The 19,834-nt window shown below is 35.6% G+C and overlaps 1 protein-coding gene across 2 annotated transcripts; it reads right to left on the reverse strand.

Moving 5' to 3' along the window:
* Positions 1-17,380: 17,380 nt before the first annotated feature.
* On the reverse strand, positions 17,381-19,634 carry LOC144998407 (transcription factor bHLH79-like). Of its 2 annotated transcripts, none has more exons than XM_078958183.1 (6): positions 18,988-19,634; positions 18,665-18,856; positions 18,526-18,591; positions 18,387-18,449; positions 17,885-17,956; positions 17,381-17,777 (listed from the first exon to the last, which is right to left on the reverse strand). In XM_078958183.1, exons 1-6 carry the CDS (start codon positions 19,270-19,272, stop codon positions 17,649-17,651), a joined length of 807 nt encoding a protein of 268 aa, XP_078814309.1. In that variant the 5' UTR covers positions 19,273-19,634; the 3' UTR covers positions 17,381-17,648. The 2 variants fall into 2 exon arrangements, with proteins under 2 accessions (XP_078814309.1, XP_078814308.1); XM_078958182.1 differs by having other exon boundaries at positions 18,381-18,449; positions 18,988-19,632.
* Between the last annotated feature and the right edge of the window lie 200 nt (positions 19,635-19,834).

The raw sequence follows: 19,834 nt of genomic DNA on the forward strand, positions 1-19,834 counted from the left end.
TTAATCTATAGGAGGAAGTGTAGGATCCTAATTTGTTGGAGTGAGGTTGGTCAGAGGGTCATGGAGAGTACCGAGGTAGTACTCAAGACCACAGAGCAGATCCAGCAGGTCCAGAGCAAGCTACAGACTACTCAGAGTCGGCAGAAGAGCTACACCGACAAGCGACATTTAGATTTTGGAGTTTTAGGTGGGCGACATGGTCCTTCTGAAGGTGTCACCTTGGAAAAGTGTCATCCGGTTCTGGAAGTGGGGCAAGCTGGGCCCCAGGTATACCGGCCCCTTCAGAGTCATAGCCCGGGTGGGCAACGCGGTGTACAGATTAGATCTTCCAGCAGAGCTCAGCTTGATCCTCAACACTTTGCATGTTTCCTAGTTACGGAATTGCTTAGTGGATGACTCAGCGGTTGTGCCTCTAGAGGACATTCAACTTGATGACAGCCTGAATTACATTGAGTGACCAGTAGTTATTCTCGATAAGAAGATGAAGGAGCTGAGGAACAAGAGGGTTGAGCTAGTAAAGGTGCAGTGGTAGCACCGCAAGGGCTCTGAGTGGACTTGGGATCTCGAGGAGGAAATGAGGGAGCACTACCCAGAGTTATTCGAGACAGCAGACTTCGAGGACGAAGTCTAAGACAAGTGGGGGAGAATTGTAACGCCTAGATCCCTGGTATGTATCTAAATATTTATTTACTCATTTTCATAAGGCAACTCGACGAGTTGGTAGCCCCAAACTCATTGAGTAGAGATAGAGAAGGACGCGGGGTTTGAAGTCTACACGATGAGTTGGGAAGCCCCGACTCGACGAGTAGGACTGCCAGGATGAAACCCTATTTTTGGGGTTTTTTTCACCCTATTTAAGCATCTTAATCCTCACCTTTTGGCCTCTTTTCCAACATCCAAGTCCTAAACCCTAATCCACGAAACCCTAGAGCATTTTGTGAGTGTGTGAGCCATTTTTGAGTGATTTTGTGTGTTCCTGAAGCTAGAAGAAGAAGAAGGATCTAGAAGGTTCAAGGAGAGTGTTGTAGATCCAAGGATTTCCTTCCATCCTCATCACTTTTTGGTAATCAAGTCTCTAACTTGGTCATTCTTTCATTAGATATATTCTCTTTCATTTTATGAGGGTTTTGATTGAAGAACCTTGGCCCTTGGGATTTGGACGTCCCAAATGGTCTACATTTCAAATCTAGGATCTAGAAGGGGTTCCATGGCATAAAGGTGCAAACTTTATGACCATGGAAGCCCCATGCAAGCTTAAAAACGTTGTTATGGCCTTTTTAGCCCAAAAAGGCCATGCATGAAGATAAAGGTGGGAACTTTACGTGTCCAAGTAATGAGAAAGGTTAGATCTATGATTTTTAGTATTAGTTTGGTGCATGAATGGTTTAAGACCATCTCCAACCCATCTCCATTTTTTCCTCATAAATGGAGTAAAAAATGCAGTAAATAGTGTTTCATCTCCAACCCTACTCCATTTTATACCCCAAAAAGTATATTCTTAGAATATTCCATTTTTGCAACTTATATATATTGTCAAATACATCCCTCTACTAATTAAATTATACATTATGATTAACTAATATAAATTAGTATATAACATGATATTATAAATATTAAATATTTCATTTAAATTATAATTAGTAGATAAAATAAACTAGAAATGTATAAAATAAAAATGAGAGGGACTAAAATTGGCAACCAAACTTCACCTCCATTTTTGGAGAGATGAATAGCATTCCCCCATATATGGGGGAATACTATTCATATCTCCAAAAATGGAGGTGAAAATAGGGTAGGGTTGGAGAAGAATGGGGGCAAAAATGGGGGAAAAATGGAGTTTGGGGGTGGGTTGGAGATGCCCTAAGGACAAAGTTTTAGGTCCCAAGGAGTTAGTGTTTGAGCTAAACACATTAAGAAGGGGGATTAATGGGTAGAGTTGGAAACTTTACCCTCAAAAGGAAATTATGGGGCTTATGTGAAGAATGAAGCATGGATCTGAAGGGAAGGAGCTGAATCCATCAAGATAGCCAATCAGACAAGGGGACTCGACGATTCGAGTCGATTTGTCGTGATTCCTTACCAGGTGGAACTCGACGAGTCTGTGAAGGGACTCGATGAGTTGACTCGGTTTATCATGAGTCTGGATAGCCTAGGAACTCAACGAGTTGGGTCAACTAGAAGTTGACTTTGACTTTGACCAGAGTGTTGACTTTGACCAGGGGTAAAATGGTCATTTTATCCTTAGAAGGATTTATAGTTTTGACTAAGTGTTCCTTGTGATTTTATAGCCGGGGAGTCATTGGAGAAGCCATCGGAGATTCCTCACTTGAGATATTAGCGGCCAGTTTGAGAGGTGAGTTTTCCTCCAGTAGGAATGGGTCGAAGGCACCAATATCGGCCCGTTTATGTATGTTAGTATATGCCAGACTTAGGTCTGATTATGGGGTTATCCCGATGTAGCTTATATGTTCCGGACTTCGGTCCGATGCTGGGGCAAGCCCGAGGAACATTTGTATGCTTGACGTCTTCGTGATTCTTGCATGTACTTGTTTATGTGTTTTGGATTTCAGTCCGATGCCAGGGTAAGCTCGATGAAGGTTTAGCTTATATATTATGTGTTATGTGTTCCAGACTTCGGTTCGATGTCGGGGAAAGCTCGAGGAAGCTTTATACGTTTATGTGTTATATGCTTGTTGCTATGTTATATGTATACCGGATTTCGGTACGATGCTGGGTGGGGCCCGATGCTATTATGTGTTTATTTGTATGGTATGTGGTAGTTTGGGGAGACTCGCTAAGCTTTGTGCTTACAGTTTTTAGTTTTGGTTTCGGGTACTTAAGGTAGTAAGGGGAAGAGCTCCGGATGACTGCATGGCACACACCACAGTTTTCAGCCTAGGATATTTTAGACTCTGATATTTTGATACATGATTTTGATAAAGTATTTTGATATGATGTTTGAGATACACGACATGTGATTGTATTATGATGTTTTATGACTTATGGGTTTTTCTTTAATGATTTAAAACGAAAATTTTGGACTATATTTTTGGGATGTTACAAAATGAACCATGTCCAACAAGGTTTGATTATGCCTCTCAGCCACACCATTAATTTGTAGTGTCCTAAGAGGTGTTAATTGTGAAACTATTCCACATTCCTTGAGGTAGTCATGGAACTCGATACTAAGATACTCATTGGATCTATCGGATCTAAGCATATTTATCTTTCTGCCCAATTGATTCTCGACTTCATATTTAAACTCTTTGAACTTTTCAAAGGTTTTTGACTTATACTTGATTAAGTAGATATATCCATATCTGTTATAATCATCAGTAAAAGTCACATAGAATCGATTTTCATCCCTTGTGGTGGATCTGAATGGCCCACACACATCTGTGTGTATGAGATCCAACAATCCTTCACCTCTTTCACAAGAACCAATGAAAGGTGGTTTTTTCATCTTACCCAAAAGACAAGATTCACATGTATCATCTAACCTTAAGTCAAATGATTCCAAAACTCCATCCTTTTAGAGTTGGGCGATATGTTTTTGGTTAACGTGTCCTAGACGACCATGCCATAAGCATGCTTTGTTTATACCATTAGAAAAATCAATTTGAATAACACTATTACCTAAATTGTCTAAATTCAATCACAAGGTGAAGCTTCAAAATAAAAAACACCATTTTTATAAGCAAGAATAGAACCATTTTCATCATTAAAAGAATATCTAAAACTTTGTTTAAACAATGCATGAAAATAAATGATGTTTTGTTTCATCTCTGACGAGTAGCAACATTTTATTAAATCTAATCCTAACCCACTACTAATCACTAAGCTATTAACTCCAATCTTGGTGATAGGTGAAGATCGCCTATTCCCCATGATTAAGTCAATCCTTCCATGATCCACATCCTCACTTCTCTTAATCCCCTGCAAATCAGAACAAATGTGAAATCCACATCCTGTATCAAGGACCCAAGAACGAGAATATGATGAGTTATTAGATAAGATAGTGTAAATATATCCGATGTTGGCTTCACATTGCCATCCTTGATATCCTGTAAGTATTTTGGGAAGATTAGTTTCCAATTCCCCTTGTCATTGTAGTAGAAGCATGTGGCCTCTTTAGGGTCAGAGACAGGGGGAGCACCATAACTGGATTTTCCATTGGCTCCTGTACTTGACGACCCAACTTGGGACTTTTCCTTCCAGTTTTTCTTGGGAGGACCTTTCCTCTTTTTCCCTTTTCTATGACATATGGATAGAACAGTAGCACTAGCAGGAGTGGTGTAACATCTCCAAAAACACAAGCCAAAAATTTCATTTTTGAAGTTACTAAATCCATATCCCAAAACATCATCAATTTCAAAAGCAATGTGTACATACGGTGATTATAGTATTTTAACAAAACTAGACATAGAATAGTATTATCAGAGCTTAAGTCCCAAAATCTCTACTGTGGAAAATTATAGTGTGATGAGATACGATCATGTCGGCCCTTTTCCCTTCAAGTTGGAAGTACCTGAAAAACAAATTGAAACTGTAAGCACAAAGCTTAGTGAGTTTGCCCACACCATACCACATACCAAATAAACATACTACCAAGCATATCCAAGTGTTAGCCTACCCCTTCAGTCTATTTCAGTCGGATACTGCCGAGCATATCTGGGTGCTCGACCTTCCCTTTTGGTCTATTTCATTCGGATAATGTTGAGCATATTTGGGTGCTCGACCTGCCCATTCGGTCTATTTCAACCGGATACCGTGTCTATTTCACCCCTACCGCTACTATATGTAACACATATAATTCACAAAATTATCAAATAATACTTGCACCACTGATAATTATCACAAAGACAACCATCATTCCATATCATAACTAGTGGGCCGACCTTGGTGCCTTCAACCCATAAATTCTACGAAAGGAGACTCGCCTCAAACTGTGGGTGTAATAACGTACTCGGTGAATAACTCGTGAACTCCTCCCCCTATTGTACATCATAAATTTCTAATTAGCCAACAAATTACGACTCCAACCCTAATTCAAGTCTTAAGGTAAAGATTCCCTAATTCTTGCCTTATTGGGCCTCTTCCTCCCAAGGCCCAATTTCAAACAACCTAAAAGTGCCCAAACCCAAACAATTAAATTCTAGGGCTTAATAAGGCCCAAATACCATCCATCATAACCCTAGGCCCATATGTCTTCATCCACAGATGGGATTGGGGCCCAACAAATCATTTTTAGACTTTACATGCATAGGCGCGACGTACTTTGCATGTATGCCCAACGTACACTGGTCTTGACCTGACTCGGGAGGTTGACCCAGTACGTACAACGTACAAGGGAGTACGCCCATTGTACTGGCTAGCCAACCCAAGAACCCATTTTGTGACTTAATCCATTAAGTCCTAACGTCCAAAATGTAGATCTAGGTTCCTAAGAATGTCCTAAGCCATAAAGTCATAAACTTTATGCTTTTGCCATCATGGATGAGGATTAAGACATAGATTAAGCCCATAAACACACTTAGTTGGTACCTAGCACTTGCATGGTTGAGGCTAAACCATAAAGGTCTGATTTTTATGGCTCTTAACACTTCCAAGAGCTTAAAAGGACAACTCATGTGGACTGAAACTCTTTTAACTCAAAGAACCTCAACAATGGGACCAAAATATAACATAAACATCCCAAAACTAGATATAAGGATGTAATGGTCAAGGTTTAAGCTTTATACATCAAATAGGTCAGTAATGATGCTAAACTTATGGATCTACACGCCCTCTTCACTTCCTTGCTTCTTCTCCAAACTCCTTCTTCAACACCACCAAGTAACACCAAAAAAGGCACAAGGTAAGCTCAAAATGCATGCAAGAGGTCTTGGATTCAGATCTAACACTCTAAGGGTGATGGAAGCTGAGAGAATGAGGGTTAGGAGGGACATAAGTTCTTTAAATAGGATGAAAACCCTAAAATTTAGGGTTTGCTTCTGGCCAAACTACGCCCAGCGTACGCATAGACTTCCCCCGATTCCCGCCTTACTTGTGTACGCCGTGCATACACTACGTATGCCCAACATATGACCCTTTCCCGTAAGACACATATTTTTTTGAATAAGCAGCAAAAGAAAAATACCTGACAACTCAGGTATTACAAGTGTAAGCAATACTTTTTCCTTTCATTCTTGATTCAACTATTCGAAGGAGGTTGTGCAATTGAGACAAATTAGTTTCATTTTTTTCAAATGATAGGTTAATATGAACTGATCATAACAACTAGGCAAAGAGTTCAACACTATGTCGATTGCCAATTCTTCATCAAAATTCACATTCAGCTTGATGAGCCTGTCCACGTATCGTTGAATTCTCTAAACGTGGCTACTAACAAACTCCCCCTCCTCCATCTTGCTAGCAATGAGGGACTTTATGTTGGATTAGGTGTCTAATTCCATAACTATAATTGGTATATACTTGAATTGATAGTAGCACAATCCTTTTCGGTTGCCCTCATGCTAGCAACTGGACATGATGACTTTTGGAGAAAGAGGTTGAATTTATTATTTGAATAATAAATTGAGATAATTGATTTATTAATGTATTATGAAAATAATATTGAAATTGTATTATGTAATTAATAGTTGATCAGAAATTAATTGGAATTAATTGTATTAATTACAAGTGTAGGGGTTGTTTGGCAATTTATTGATAGTTGAGGAATTGGGCTCTTGGATCTCCCTAGAAGGGCTGGACAAAAAGTTCTAGGAAGGTCTTAGAATTTTCATCCAAAGGACTTGGATGGGAAGTCCATGGGCTGGTTAGGCCTTAAGCTAAGGAATTAGGGTTTCCTCCTTAAACCCTAACTTTGGCTCTAAGTTACCTCAGTTATATAAAGGGTTGTGCCCCTTCATAATTTTGGCCAATCTTAACCCTTGAAGAATATCCAATTTTCTCAAGAATTCTCCTCCTCACTCCTCTCTCATCCTCTTGCTTAGTTTGGGTGTGAACCATTAGATGTATTACACTTATGACACTTTCTGTTAAGCTTCAAGGAGTCTTGGATTCACGTTGTTATTACTGCATAACAATTAAAGGTATGTTTACTATATTTTTTTTATAGATTTAGAAAATAGTATATGCCTCCTAGGGTTTCCCTTTAAATGTTCAATACTAGTATGTTCAATTAGAGAAAACATAGATCCAAGTATATTGGGGTTGCATTCACATATATGGATTGTTTGTTTTGCTCAAAACCCATCACTTCACCACTTTGTAATTTCCTTGACAAGCTCGCTTATGGTATTTCTCCCTAAGGTCCTATTTTATCTCGTACGGCCAGTAATCCTCACAGTATGGGTGGAAAATCGGGCCATCGTGTTGTGTTTTTGTCCGACATGACACAACACGACACGGCAATGTTTTATGTAACACGAACATGACACGATGTCGTGTTTTTTTTTTTTAAATAATACGAAAACAAACCAATTAAAAAACCGAAAAACAAGACACAACATGACAAAGATAACATAATAAAACATTTAGTTTATTTAATGAATATTTATTCATACATAACACGACACACACGAAAAACACGATAAAGAAATGCTAAATCGTGTCAATTTCGTGTCGAATTTTTAACACGAACATGACACGAAATGACATCGTGTTTTTTAAACTTGACACAAACACAAATTCGAATTTTAATTTTGTCGCAATTTCGTTTCGTTTCGTGTATTTTTTTCGTGTCGTGTCATCAATTACTGTCACAACTAGAAATTTTGTGTCTTGTAATCACAACACTTAAGTAAAATTATGAATCAAAAACTTAAGAGCATGTATGATGCTTACTTCATGGCAACAAAAATTTCAATCAAGTACACCATACAAGCATTTCAAATAGTCAACAAGTAATTGTAAACCCTAGAAGTTCTTGTGTAGGTCCATTTTGGACTAGGACTTCCTTATTGGACCCAATAGGCCAATAAGCTTCCAACTTGATTATCCTGGGCTTAAAACCTTTAAATAGGCTCTAATTGGACCCATTTCCAATTATTTCAATGTTTTGGGCCATATTGGGCCTAGAATGAAATAAATTATTTAAATGAACCAAATTGGGCCATGAGGCACCCTAGGAGTCCAATGGGCCGAAAAACAATCAATATGGACCCATGAATTGGATTTAAGAATCAAAGGCCCAAGTCTCCATCTCTCCCCTCTATCTCTCGGCCCAAGTTAACAAAAAAAGAAAAAAAAAGAAATTGAGAATTAAGGAGGATTAGCCACCTCCTTAATACCTATGGGATATCCGTGCATATCTCACATATTTCCATGCATATCCTCTCACTTCTCTCTCTCTCTTCTTCTTCTTATACTCTCGGCCGAGAGTATCACACACCCACACACAATCACTCACTTAAACACTCTCAAGAACACACCACAAATCCCTTCACTTTCCCTTCAAAAATTTTGAGATTCAAGAGCTTTGCAAGGAGGATTCTTCACAAAAACCATCATCTCGGGTAAGTTGATGCTTGGATCCACACTCTAGACTCTTTTTTCTATCAAAAATCACCTCTTAACTCATATGAACTCATGATCTTGTATCTTAGAACCCTCTAAGTTCGAGATCCATTCAAGAGACTTGCTAGGACCGAAAATAGCAATAAACTCTTCTCTTTTCTTCTTCAAAACTGAAACTACAACTCAAGGTGAGCTTCATACTCCCTATTTTTCGGTTTTACAAGTTTTATTGGGGGGGGGGGGGTCTATAAGCAAATGTGTAGATCTATGAGTATATGTATGCTTTGTGCGATTTCTATGTTTATATTTATACTCTTATGTGATTGTGGTGTTGGATCTAGTCAAAAAGTCCCTAAACCGAGATTTACATTAGGTTTTATGAAACTAGTATAAGTTGCATTATTACACACAAATCATTTCTAGAAAAATAACCAAGTTGGTTATTATGAACATATTTGGGCTAAAAACCCATTTTTGGACTCAAAATGTGAAAAATATAAAATTAAAGGGCCCAAAATGACAAGATACGAATTTTGATGGTTGAAATGAGTCAAAACAGTTTCAACAAAGTATTTTCTAAAAACATACTCTCTTGAAGGATTAAAATGTGAAATTTTAGGCATAATGGGCCAAAAATGAACATTTGGGCCCAATAAGGCCCAATTTGCGAGATTTTCAAATTAGAGGGGCTGAAACTGTACTTTTCTATAAAACAGGGGACTATTAGTGCTCCAAGTCCATTTTAAGGGTTAAAAATACTTTCCATATTTAAAAGGGACCAAAGATGCAAAAATTTTCTATTTTGGGCCAAAAGTGTAAAACTTGCGAAAATAGTGGGTTCAGCCGAGGAAACTTCATTTTGAGGGACTAAAACTGTTTTTCAAATAAATTTGAGCTGAAAAATACCTTTTCAACAAGTTTTGATACTAAAATGTCAAGAAAAATGGTTTAAGGACAAAAATAGAAATTCTTTTATACAAAGGGTCAAAATTGTAAATTATCCAAAAGAAAGGGGCTGCAAAAAGAAAATCCTAATGTTGTAACCAATAAATCCGTTATGATAAAATACTAGTACCATGACTACCGACGAAACATAATACACCTTCAACACCAAAATTAATACACGGCGAATCAACAACGAATCAAAAACGAATCAACAACGAATCAAAAATTAATACACGGCGAAACTTCAATACACACGCGGAAATTCACCAGAAGTCAATGCACACGTGAGAATTCACCAGACGTCGATACACCATCTTGGGGCCCGAAAGTTTCAAATCGTGCTTGTTGGGCCTAGCTAGTCCAATGGCATGATCTTTAGGCCCAAAGGTAACTTGCTTACATGTCGTTGGGTCTTATATGACCTAATTTCGTGTAAAAGGACTTTCAATGGCTTTTGTGCTGTTGGGCCCCAAGGGTCCTTTGGTACTGCCAGCAAAGTCGAGAATTCACCAATGCGAGTCAGGCCAAGGGCCCTTCGCATTCACGATAGCCTTGAACAACCTATGGAAATATCGGGGGTTTCACACCCTCTCTTCTCCTTGGTTGTGGGGCTATGAGAAGTCGGGGTGGTTGGATTAAGTGAATGATACAGACAACACCTAAGGGATCATTTGTATAGTTGTAAACTAGTCGTTTTCATTAATGCGTGTTTATAACGATTCACAAACCCTAATTAATCCAATGACACCTGGAATTATCGAATACACATGTCGTAACGATATAACAAAATATATAATGCAAAATTCAAAGTATTAGGAAGACATCGGGTTTTCCTAGGGTTTTCAATACATACACCTGCGAGATGCATACCAAGTCTAACAATTTTTTTTCATTTATAGAAACAAACAAGTATACTTACGGATCTTTAGAATTTTTATACGATACTCTTTTCAGAAAATATCGGATTTTCTAGTGGTTTTCAAAACAATAAAAAACGTTTTATTTCAAACATTACTTATGAACTCACCAACATTTCATATGTTGACGTTTTTCAAAATGTTTGTATCCTCAGGTAACAGGTAAACCGAAGGGAAAAATGTACTCAGTGATGTATGTTTAGCTAGTATCGAACAATTTACTTTTGTGGAATGTAATGTTATGGAACAATGTACTAATGTAAACGCTACCAGTTGTATTATTTCAATGCTTGGTGATGAATGATGTTACGTTTCATGTATATTCACTATGATGGTATTCAATTGAGTCACAATAGCCCTCGGACGTTTCCGCCGTCTGGTTCGGGGGTGTGACAATTACCACCCCTACCTCATGGTGCATTTGCCATTCTGGAGTCATTATGGCCACCGTGATGCACACTACTTTTGTGGCATCATTATAGTGTTTCTTGTAGGTGGCCATTTCTTAATGAGTGGCCTTCTCTTCGTCGATCTCATCCAATGGTCTCTCGAGGACATATTCCTTGTCTTCAAAACGAAGGGCCATTTTAGTGTTGTGCATCCAATCATTATAGTTGGTGCCATCCAATTGCACCTTAAAGCAGATGTTCAACAAGTAGAAATTGTTGTTGTTGTTGTTGAAGGAGGAACCAGAAGCATCAGTTGGAGTAGACATATATAAAAGAAAGACAATTTAGCTAGATAAGAATAATCCTTAATATAACTCTCAAAATGAAATATCAATGCTAGGATCAAACTAATAATTCACAACTTAGAAAAGGGATGCCATAATCTAATTGTAAATTATATAAATGTAGGTAAATGACGATTTACCAATTTCACCATCACAAAATGAAATTTGAACGAATTAGGTTTTTAAATGAAATTCCTGTATCTTTTGAGATTCATTAAACTTTTCAGTGACATGTTTAATCTCGATTATGCTCTTCCATTTGTGATTGGGATACCGAGGATCACAAAGAAGATATGAATAACCATGCAAATTAGCTTGGTACTCTCGATGTCATTTATCATCTCATTTTAATGTGTCAGTTAGCCACACACGCTCCATTAATTAATGATAATTTTTGAGACACCTATTTACCACTCTTTATTTGTCCCTATTAGTGTGTTGGTTAACCACACGCGCTCCACTAACGACTTATAAAGTGCAATGTGCAATTTCATGGGTTAGCATACAAATTCACATTTTTCCTAAAGTAACTAAGATTGAAAACTTAAAAAAACGTTTAGTTACTTTATTATTCATTATATTTATTATTGAGAATTAATTTGTCTTATCAAACCCGTTCGGCTAACGACCCTCCACCAATCATGGAAGCGGTGGGTGAGAGTGGATACCCATTCAACCGCCATTTTATAGGCAGTTTCCTTATACCCCACTTATAGATTGGTTTCGTGAACGAGGCGTACTAGTGGTTCGACTGACTTGTCTTATACATATAGTAATGTTAGACTTTTAGTGTTACATATAGTATAATGTGTATTTTTAATACTTTTCAAAAATACTAGTTTACATTTTAAATTTCAAAAATAAAACTTTTAATTTAAATTTAAAATAAACCCAATAAATATTTGACATTGATTATTAAGTCTAATTAATATTCAAATTAATTATTTAAACACTTAAAAAATCAATCAAATTAATCATTAAATACTCAATCAAGTCAAATACTTATCTCCAAATTTCTAGGCATTTATATTATCATGATATATTCAGTAAAATTAGATTTGGCAAGTAAATATAACAAATAATTATCCATGAAATCAGATTAGGCAAATAAGGATCAGATTTTTTGGATCTAACCAAGCTCACTTCGTGAGTTGCGACCAGACCAAAACTAGGTTTCTTTTTTGATTCACCAATGTGCACATACATGAAAGAAAGCCCTAGGCTCTGATACCACTGATGGGGAATCTAGGTTGCAACTACAATGCCATAAGCGGAAAACAATCAAAACAATTCAATTGATTAGGGCACATGCAACCTAGTTTGATATATGTCTTTCACATATAGCAACATACTACGAACACTAGCATACAAAAAGTTTCCTATGAATAAACTAATTCATAAGACAAGAAAAGTAACCTTTAGATTGTTATTATAAACAATCTTGAATCCTTCTTCAAAACTTTGGTAGCTAGCACCATAAGTCGTGTCTCAGATGGTTCACACCCACGGCTAGAAACTAAGGATTATGGAGAGGGAGGAGGAGAATTCCAGCCAATAGTATCTTAGGGTTAGGAATGCTGAATTTGTGAAGCCTAAGGCTCTTTATATAGGTGAGGTAACTTAGAGCCAAAGCTAGGGTTTAATGAGGAAACCTTAATCCTTTTGCTTGGTGACCAAGCATCCCACAAGCCTCCATCCAAGAGCCTTTGGATGAAAATTCTAGGCCCTTCCTATAAGTTTTCGTCCAACCTCTCACAAGGGGGTTACAGAGCTTTTACTCAACTATCAATAAATTGCCAAACATCCCTTACACTATAGATTAATCAAATTAATCCCTAAATTAATTCTAATTAATTTATGACTAATTATTAATCAAATATCATAACTTCTAGTTAATATATTGTTCTCATAGAATATTAAAAAGTTATATATTCCAATTTATTAATCAAATAATAAATCACTCTCTCTCTCTCTCTCTCTCTCTATATATATATATATATATATATATATATATATATATATATATATATATATATATATATATCCATACTAATCTTGTCCAATTGCTAACTTGGAGGGCAACCCAAAATGATTGTGCTACTATCAATTCAAGTTTATACCAATTATAGTTATATGCTTAGACACATAATGCAAAACAATGTATGTTCAATATCTGTAATCCAACATTCTAACGTTGCACAATCTGGCATTTCCACTGCCGATCGGTGGTGTGACAAATATGCCTTTTTTTAAAGATATCCATATTATGTAGATTAAGTGTTGTAAAACTCGCCGAGTTGGCCGATTACTCCTCCGAGTACTCGCTACTCCCCCCCTTGCCGAGGCGAGTTACAAATTCACGAATACTCCCCGATCGGCTCCTTACGAACTGAGTAGTGTTGTGAAATTCGGTCAACTCAGTGATTAATATGTATAATATACTTAATGATTTATTATTTAACACACACACATGTGATTATTACTACATATATATCTTAAATTTTCAGTAATTATTCACGAAGTGAGACCATTATGTGTTTTTTATTTTTTGTGCATTCACGTGTATCCAGTTTTGTTATATATTTCAATCAGCTTATAATTTTATATTATGATTTTGACATATATAATTTCCCTAAAAATATTTCTACAAAAATTTCCAAATCCGAGTACTCCCGAGTACTCGTTACTCGGTAGTCGGCCGAATTGGTACCGAGTAACGAGTTCTACAACCTTGTGTAGATTAGGAATTTGGTTTTTTTAGCTTTGCAATATGTAACCATTTATCCAGCCAAAAAAGATATTTTTCATCTGATCTTGTGACCCTCTGCATAAGATTATTGTATCGTATCTTTACCTTTTGTAATTTATTTTTTACTCTAACGATAAAAAAGAAAAAAATATATAATTATTTAATATTAAAGTATTTCTCTCTCTCTCTCTCTCTCTCTCTCTCTCTCTCTCTCTCTCTCTCTCTCTCCTGATTGGTATTCCTACCTTGAAATTTCAACCTTCATTCCTGATTCTCAACCCCAAGAGAACACAAATCAATAATCAACAAACCAAAATCCAAATCTATCACCAACAAAATCGCTTATCCCCCCTGAAATCTACTTAAAAATCTGCAAACAGATGAAGACATCTCCTTCTGATTGTAAAATTGGTTCTTAATCAAACTACCACATACTTGAGTTGGAAATTTGGTAAGCTTGATAGTCAGAACTCTTTGTCTAGTTGTCTTTGCATCAACTCAGCTAGCGTCGGCGCCACTGAACCCTCATACTCGTTTTATGTAACAAGTTTCTTCCCTAATCTGAACCCACCGTCTGAAAAGGGTCTTTTACCCGAGTAGAAAGTGGAAAGAAGAAGAAAGCTTATGATGTTGCAGTGATATAATTGATTGGGGATTTAGAATTCGGGTTTTCGTTTGCTTATGTTTATCTAATTTCTAGGTTTTATTGTTTCTATAAGTATTGTAATGGGTTTATCCATTGTTTTTCTGTAACATTGTGTTCCTGTAAACATGGTCGGGTTGTTCAGAGTGACAGAAGAAAATAAGGACAAATAAAGAAAAGGTGATGGTGTTGTTGGTGTTTGTCGGAGATGTTACATGGTTTGGGTGATAGCGAGGTACAATGGATGATGGCGAGATATACTTGGTGCTGTTGAGGGTTAAGCGGGTGAGTAATGTAAGAGAAAAAGTAGTGATTTCCGGCGATTGTATTCTCACATGGATCACTGAGAGGTTTAAACATGTTTGATTTTGAAATTGTTTTGGAATGATTTCTTCGAACTTGTCAGAGAAGACATATCAGATGGGCAGGGGAGGGTAGTTGTTGGTCGGAGATAACATAAAATTGGTGGTGGTGGTTGTTTGTGGAAGAAGAGAAAGGGAAAAGGGTGAATTGGAAAAGCTAGAGCTCGAATTAAAATAACGGGAGTCTTCTTTGTCCAATAAAGATGCAGATTAGGCTTAACTGGACCAGGGAAAAGAAATAGAGAGATTTGATTTAATTAAAACATGAAACAAAGCTTTGAATCTTGATCTGATTTGGAATTTGAGGGTCGATTGATAACGAGATTCAAAACCCAGATGAAATCACTATTGTGGAAATTTGATTTGGAATTTGAATCTTGATCTGATTAGGAAGAAGACGTACAAGAGAGAGAGAGAGGGTGACACCCTTTAATATATATATATATATATATATATATATATATATATATATATATATATATATATATATATATATATATATATAGGTTTAGTTTCTATGGAAAATAACAAACCCAAAAATTTATAAAAATGCATAAAAAATACTTAGAGATCACAAAACTTTATTTAGTTTTTTTTAATAAAAAATCGCAGCTTTTTATTAAAATTCGCTAAAAAAATCAATTTTTTTAATAAAAAAAATTCAAATTTTTTTTTCAGCGAATTTGTATAGAAAGTTGCGCTTTTTTATAAAAAAAAAATTCAATTTTTTTTTTTGTGATCTCTAAATATTTTTTAGGCATTTTTATGATTTTTAGGATTTTTTGTTTTCCAAATAACCCTTCCCTATATATATATATATATATATATATATATATATATATATATATATATATATATATATATATATATATATATATATAACATCATAAAATAGTCTCTTTGGTAATGAAATGATAGAAATGACCTCCACTTAACTTAACGATCAAAAGCTAACGAATTTTGCGAAAATGACCATTTATTAAAAGTTTTGAAAACATAGGGACCATCTATGAGGTTTTTAAAAATTAGAGGCTAAACTTCAGATTTCCGAAAACCATAAGGACCCTTTTTGAAGTTTTGTGGAAAAATAACACAAACAAATATGAAAAATAAAATTTCTGTTAAAAATATATAACAAACAAAAATAGTTTTTTTTTAATTTTGTTCATATCTATGTCATTTCTATTTTGTTTTATATACATTTCATAATTTAAGTTGTTAAATATGTTCAAATGTTATCATTGTCATCTGAGATAGTCGGTAAAAATAGTAATATAGTAATATGTGAACATATTTGACATGTTAAATAATCAAATGTTTATAAAAAAAAATAGTCAAACTATGAACAAAACGAATAGAAGATTATCCTAAAAAGTAGTTAGTTTTTTTGTTTTTTTTTTTTTTCCTAAAGTGAAGCCGCTAGAATAACATTTTGACATAAATGGCGTAACCAGGTAGGGATGATAATTTTCGACACGATCCGCAACACAACACGAAATAAATGGGTTTGGGTTGACTTTTTCAACCCGCCAACCCGTTTATTAAACGGGTCATATATGGGTTTCTCAAAAATAAACGGGTTGACCCGCCAACCCGTTTATATTCTCAATAAAAAAATAATTTTATTTTTAAATGTATTTATATATCAAGTATTAATATTTAATAAGTATTATATAATATATACTATTTATTCATAGACCATTTGATTATTTTGATATTTTGACTCGTGGTGGATGGTCTAAGATCGTAAGTCGTAACCTCTAAAGCTAAGTCTGTAACATGTTTCTATAAATGTTTTTAATTTTCATTTGGATGTTTAAGACTTAAATGTCTAAAATTTGGACCCACAAACCCAAATCTGACTCACGAACCCGCCAACCCGTGAACCCATATAAATAAATGAGTTGGCGGGTCATATATGGGTTTATGTTCCAAACCCGCCAACCCGTGACCTGTATATTTAAATGGATCGTGTTTGGGTTGACATATTTTGACCTGCCAACTCGCCAACCTGCGACACGCCAACCCGAACACGATACGATTGTCAGGCCTACAACCAGGTCGATGGTAATTATTAAACTAACATCAAAAGTTAGAATTTCTGGGGACATGGTGTTAAAAAGAATATGAATGCAAAAGTTAGATTTCTCTTATGTATGAGTGCTAAAAAATCTAAAACCGAAAATTCGATAAATCATACCGATTTATGGAAAGAAATTTGGTAAAGGGTAAACCGATAATACGAAAATTTTGAAGATATTCATTTTATATTTATATTTTCTAAGCTCACTACCGATTCTACTAACCCACCAAAAGATTAGCCCACATCAATTTTGAGATATTAAATTTACAAAATTTATTATCAGTTAAAGTTTTATATATTGTCAGAAGTTTGTTGATGCATAACGTTTTTTTGGATTTAGTTATTTACTTTTGTTGTATTCATATTCAAAAACAAAATAGAAACCATCATACAATAATCAAAGTAAATAGTATATAACATGATAAATATGAACTTGTAAAGTACCACATTCATTAATGAGACTCTTTTGCTTACAAGTACACCTGATCTGTCAACATATAACCCTTAAATGCAAATTTCTACAGATGGGTATTGTACAAAGACCTTAAATAGTTAAATAGCAATAATACTCTGATATATAACTTTCTATATATAGTAAGGAAGTACGTCACGCAATCACACATGTCTAACAGCGCAACCGTAGGGTTTCCCAGTTTTCCAAGTGGCAACTGGCAAACACCTTGGGCGGTCTAGGGTTCATGTGGCTCGCCCAAATCTATTGCCTAACTGCATATGGAGCCACTCGGGTTCGGGCCCTGGTCCGAACCCTCTTGCAGCTTGTGAGCCAAATAGCAACCTTGCTGCATCGATGGGTTGTGTCACAAGCTGCAATACAAGATTCTTATAGTCATTATTGCCTATTGAATTATAAAAAAAATTAGATAATCGTAATCACTTTTATCCAAATCGTTAAAACATAATTTAAAAATTACATCTTTCGTCGGAAACCCTTCTACCGGGGAACTCATCCTTGTATTTACAGCTTCAAGCTTCATAGATAAGAACTACAATAATAATAATAAAAATAAATGCTAAGGTCTCAAATTCATTTGTTTACTAACATAAAGACTTCACAATGACAACAATATAACCAAAATGAAGGGTCTCATTCAATAAAATGACAACTTTTTACCTTTTTAGCAAAATGACAATTTATTTCGCAATGGATCAATTTCGAAATTACTTTTACCGGCAAAAAGAGTGCAAAAAAACTTAATAATTCTATTACAATATGATTTTTTTTTTAAAATTTTTATTATTATTATTATTATTATTATTTGTGATGGGACCATTTAGAAAGCAATTTGTCAATTTGCGATTAAGTAACCTTTTTGCGAAATTGATGATTTGAAGCGTAAACGATATCATTTTGTTAAATGGACCAATATCGTTTTGGTTATTTTTGTGTTATCACGTAAAGAAATTAACCTCAACTTGATGTTGCAATGATTGGATGTAATTGATAATTTCATCAAGAACAAGAGCTTTTCCTATAACCTGATAAACAACATCAAAATCAATCATCTTCACTACAAAGATGAAGAAATCATAGTCTTGATTATTGTATACAAACCTTGTTACATCCGGGGACCAAATCTTGAAGGATTTTCATTCTTTCACTGATCTTTTCTCTCCTAGCCTGAAAACAGTGAGTTTAAATCATCAAATAACTGTGAATCGTTGGAATTGAGGTGAGAGTGGAATGGAATTACTCTTTCTGCAAGACTGTGGCTATCGGTGGCTTGACCTCTTCTTGCTCTAACATGAATGTAATCTTTAGGTGGTTCAGTAAGGTTATGGCTTTGACTGGCAGTTGATCCTGAATTACCTTTTTGTTCTATCTTCGAACCACACAAATCATCTTTGGATCCCGATATTCTCATTCGTTTACCATGAAATTTGCTCTGCAAACATAAGAAGTTCAATTTCATGGCTCAGAAATCAAAATTGAGAAAAAAAAGGGGGAAATAATTGAGCTAAAAGAGCTCCAATTTCAATTTCAAACTTAATTCCCAATAAATTTGTTTGAAATTACCAAATCATTGCCACTACTAGTAGACGTGATCTTTGAAGATTCATCTTCAAAATTAACATCCATCCGCTTCCTGCCACCACCACCACCGCTATGCTCCGTCACTGTGGATTCGTCGTCGCGGTTATTATTCGGTTCCCCAAGTCGACTAATCAGGGTGCTCATTTTGAGTCCTAAGCTCTCATTTCGACCGCCATTAACAGAAGAAAAGGGCCAGATCCCAGTTAAACTGTAAGACGAAGGATTGGCCACTGAAAAGGAGCTCTCATTGATAATAGGTGGATCCATAAAGATGAGAGATACAATGTATGTGTATATAGAAAACAGAAATGTATATATGAAGTGAGGGAATTAATTGAGTGTTAGGTTGCAGACTATAGATGGAAATTTTAATATGGGTTTTGACTGTGGTGATCTGGGTTGATTCCGAAAGTTCCTGTTTCTTTGTAGCAAAATCGGCTATTTAATAATCGGATTTTTCACACCCATCTGTATAATATATAGTTATATACAGACATATTATTAAATGTACATACGCATATACAGAGAGAGAGAGAGAGAGAGAGAGAGAGAGAGAGAGAGCATATATGAACAGAGTGACTAGTGATGATGTGCGATTTTGGGAGATGACGAAGTGCAATGTGCCCACGGCGCATTTTAAGCAAGCTCAATCGAATGCCTAATTATAAAAAGTGAAGTAAAGTGGGACATGGCATATAGAAGGGAAAATGACTTATGAGCGAACCCAATTTTATAATAGTAGATGAATAGTAAGTATATTTTCATTGAATATATTTAATCAACAAGTTTATATAAAGTGTTCGAAATTATTATGATCGACGAACGGAGA

The sequence above is a fragment of the Lactuca saligna genome, chromosome 5 (assembly GCF_052625555.1).
Source record: "Lactuca saligna cultivar CGN05327 chromosome 5, ASM5262555v1, whole genome shotgun sequence".
Taxonomy (NCBI): Eukaryota; Viridiplantae; Streptophyta; class Magnoliopsida; order Asterales; family Asteraceae; genus Lactuca; species Lactuca saligna.

What these genes read in the sequence shown, in the direction of transcription:
- LOC144998407 (XM_078958182.1), bottom strand. Translation starts at nt 19,272, where the DNA reads ATGGATCCACCTATTATCAATGAGAGCTCCTTTTCAGTGGCCAATCCT. An exon ending in GCCACAGTCTTGCAGAAAGA is followed by an intron (nt 18,592 to 18,664) that starts GTAATTCCATTC and finishes CACTGTTTTCAG; the next exon opens with GCTAGGAGAGAAAAGATCAG. An exon ending in CATTGCAACATCAAGTTGAG is followed by an intron (nt 17,957 to 18,380) that starts GTTAATTTCTTT and finishes TTATTATTGTAG; the next exon opens with TTCTTATCTATGAAGCTTGA.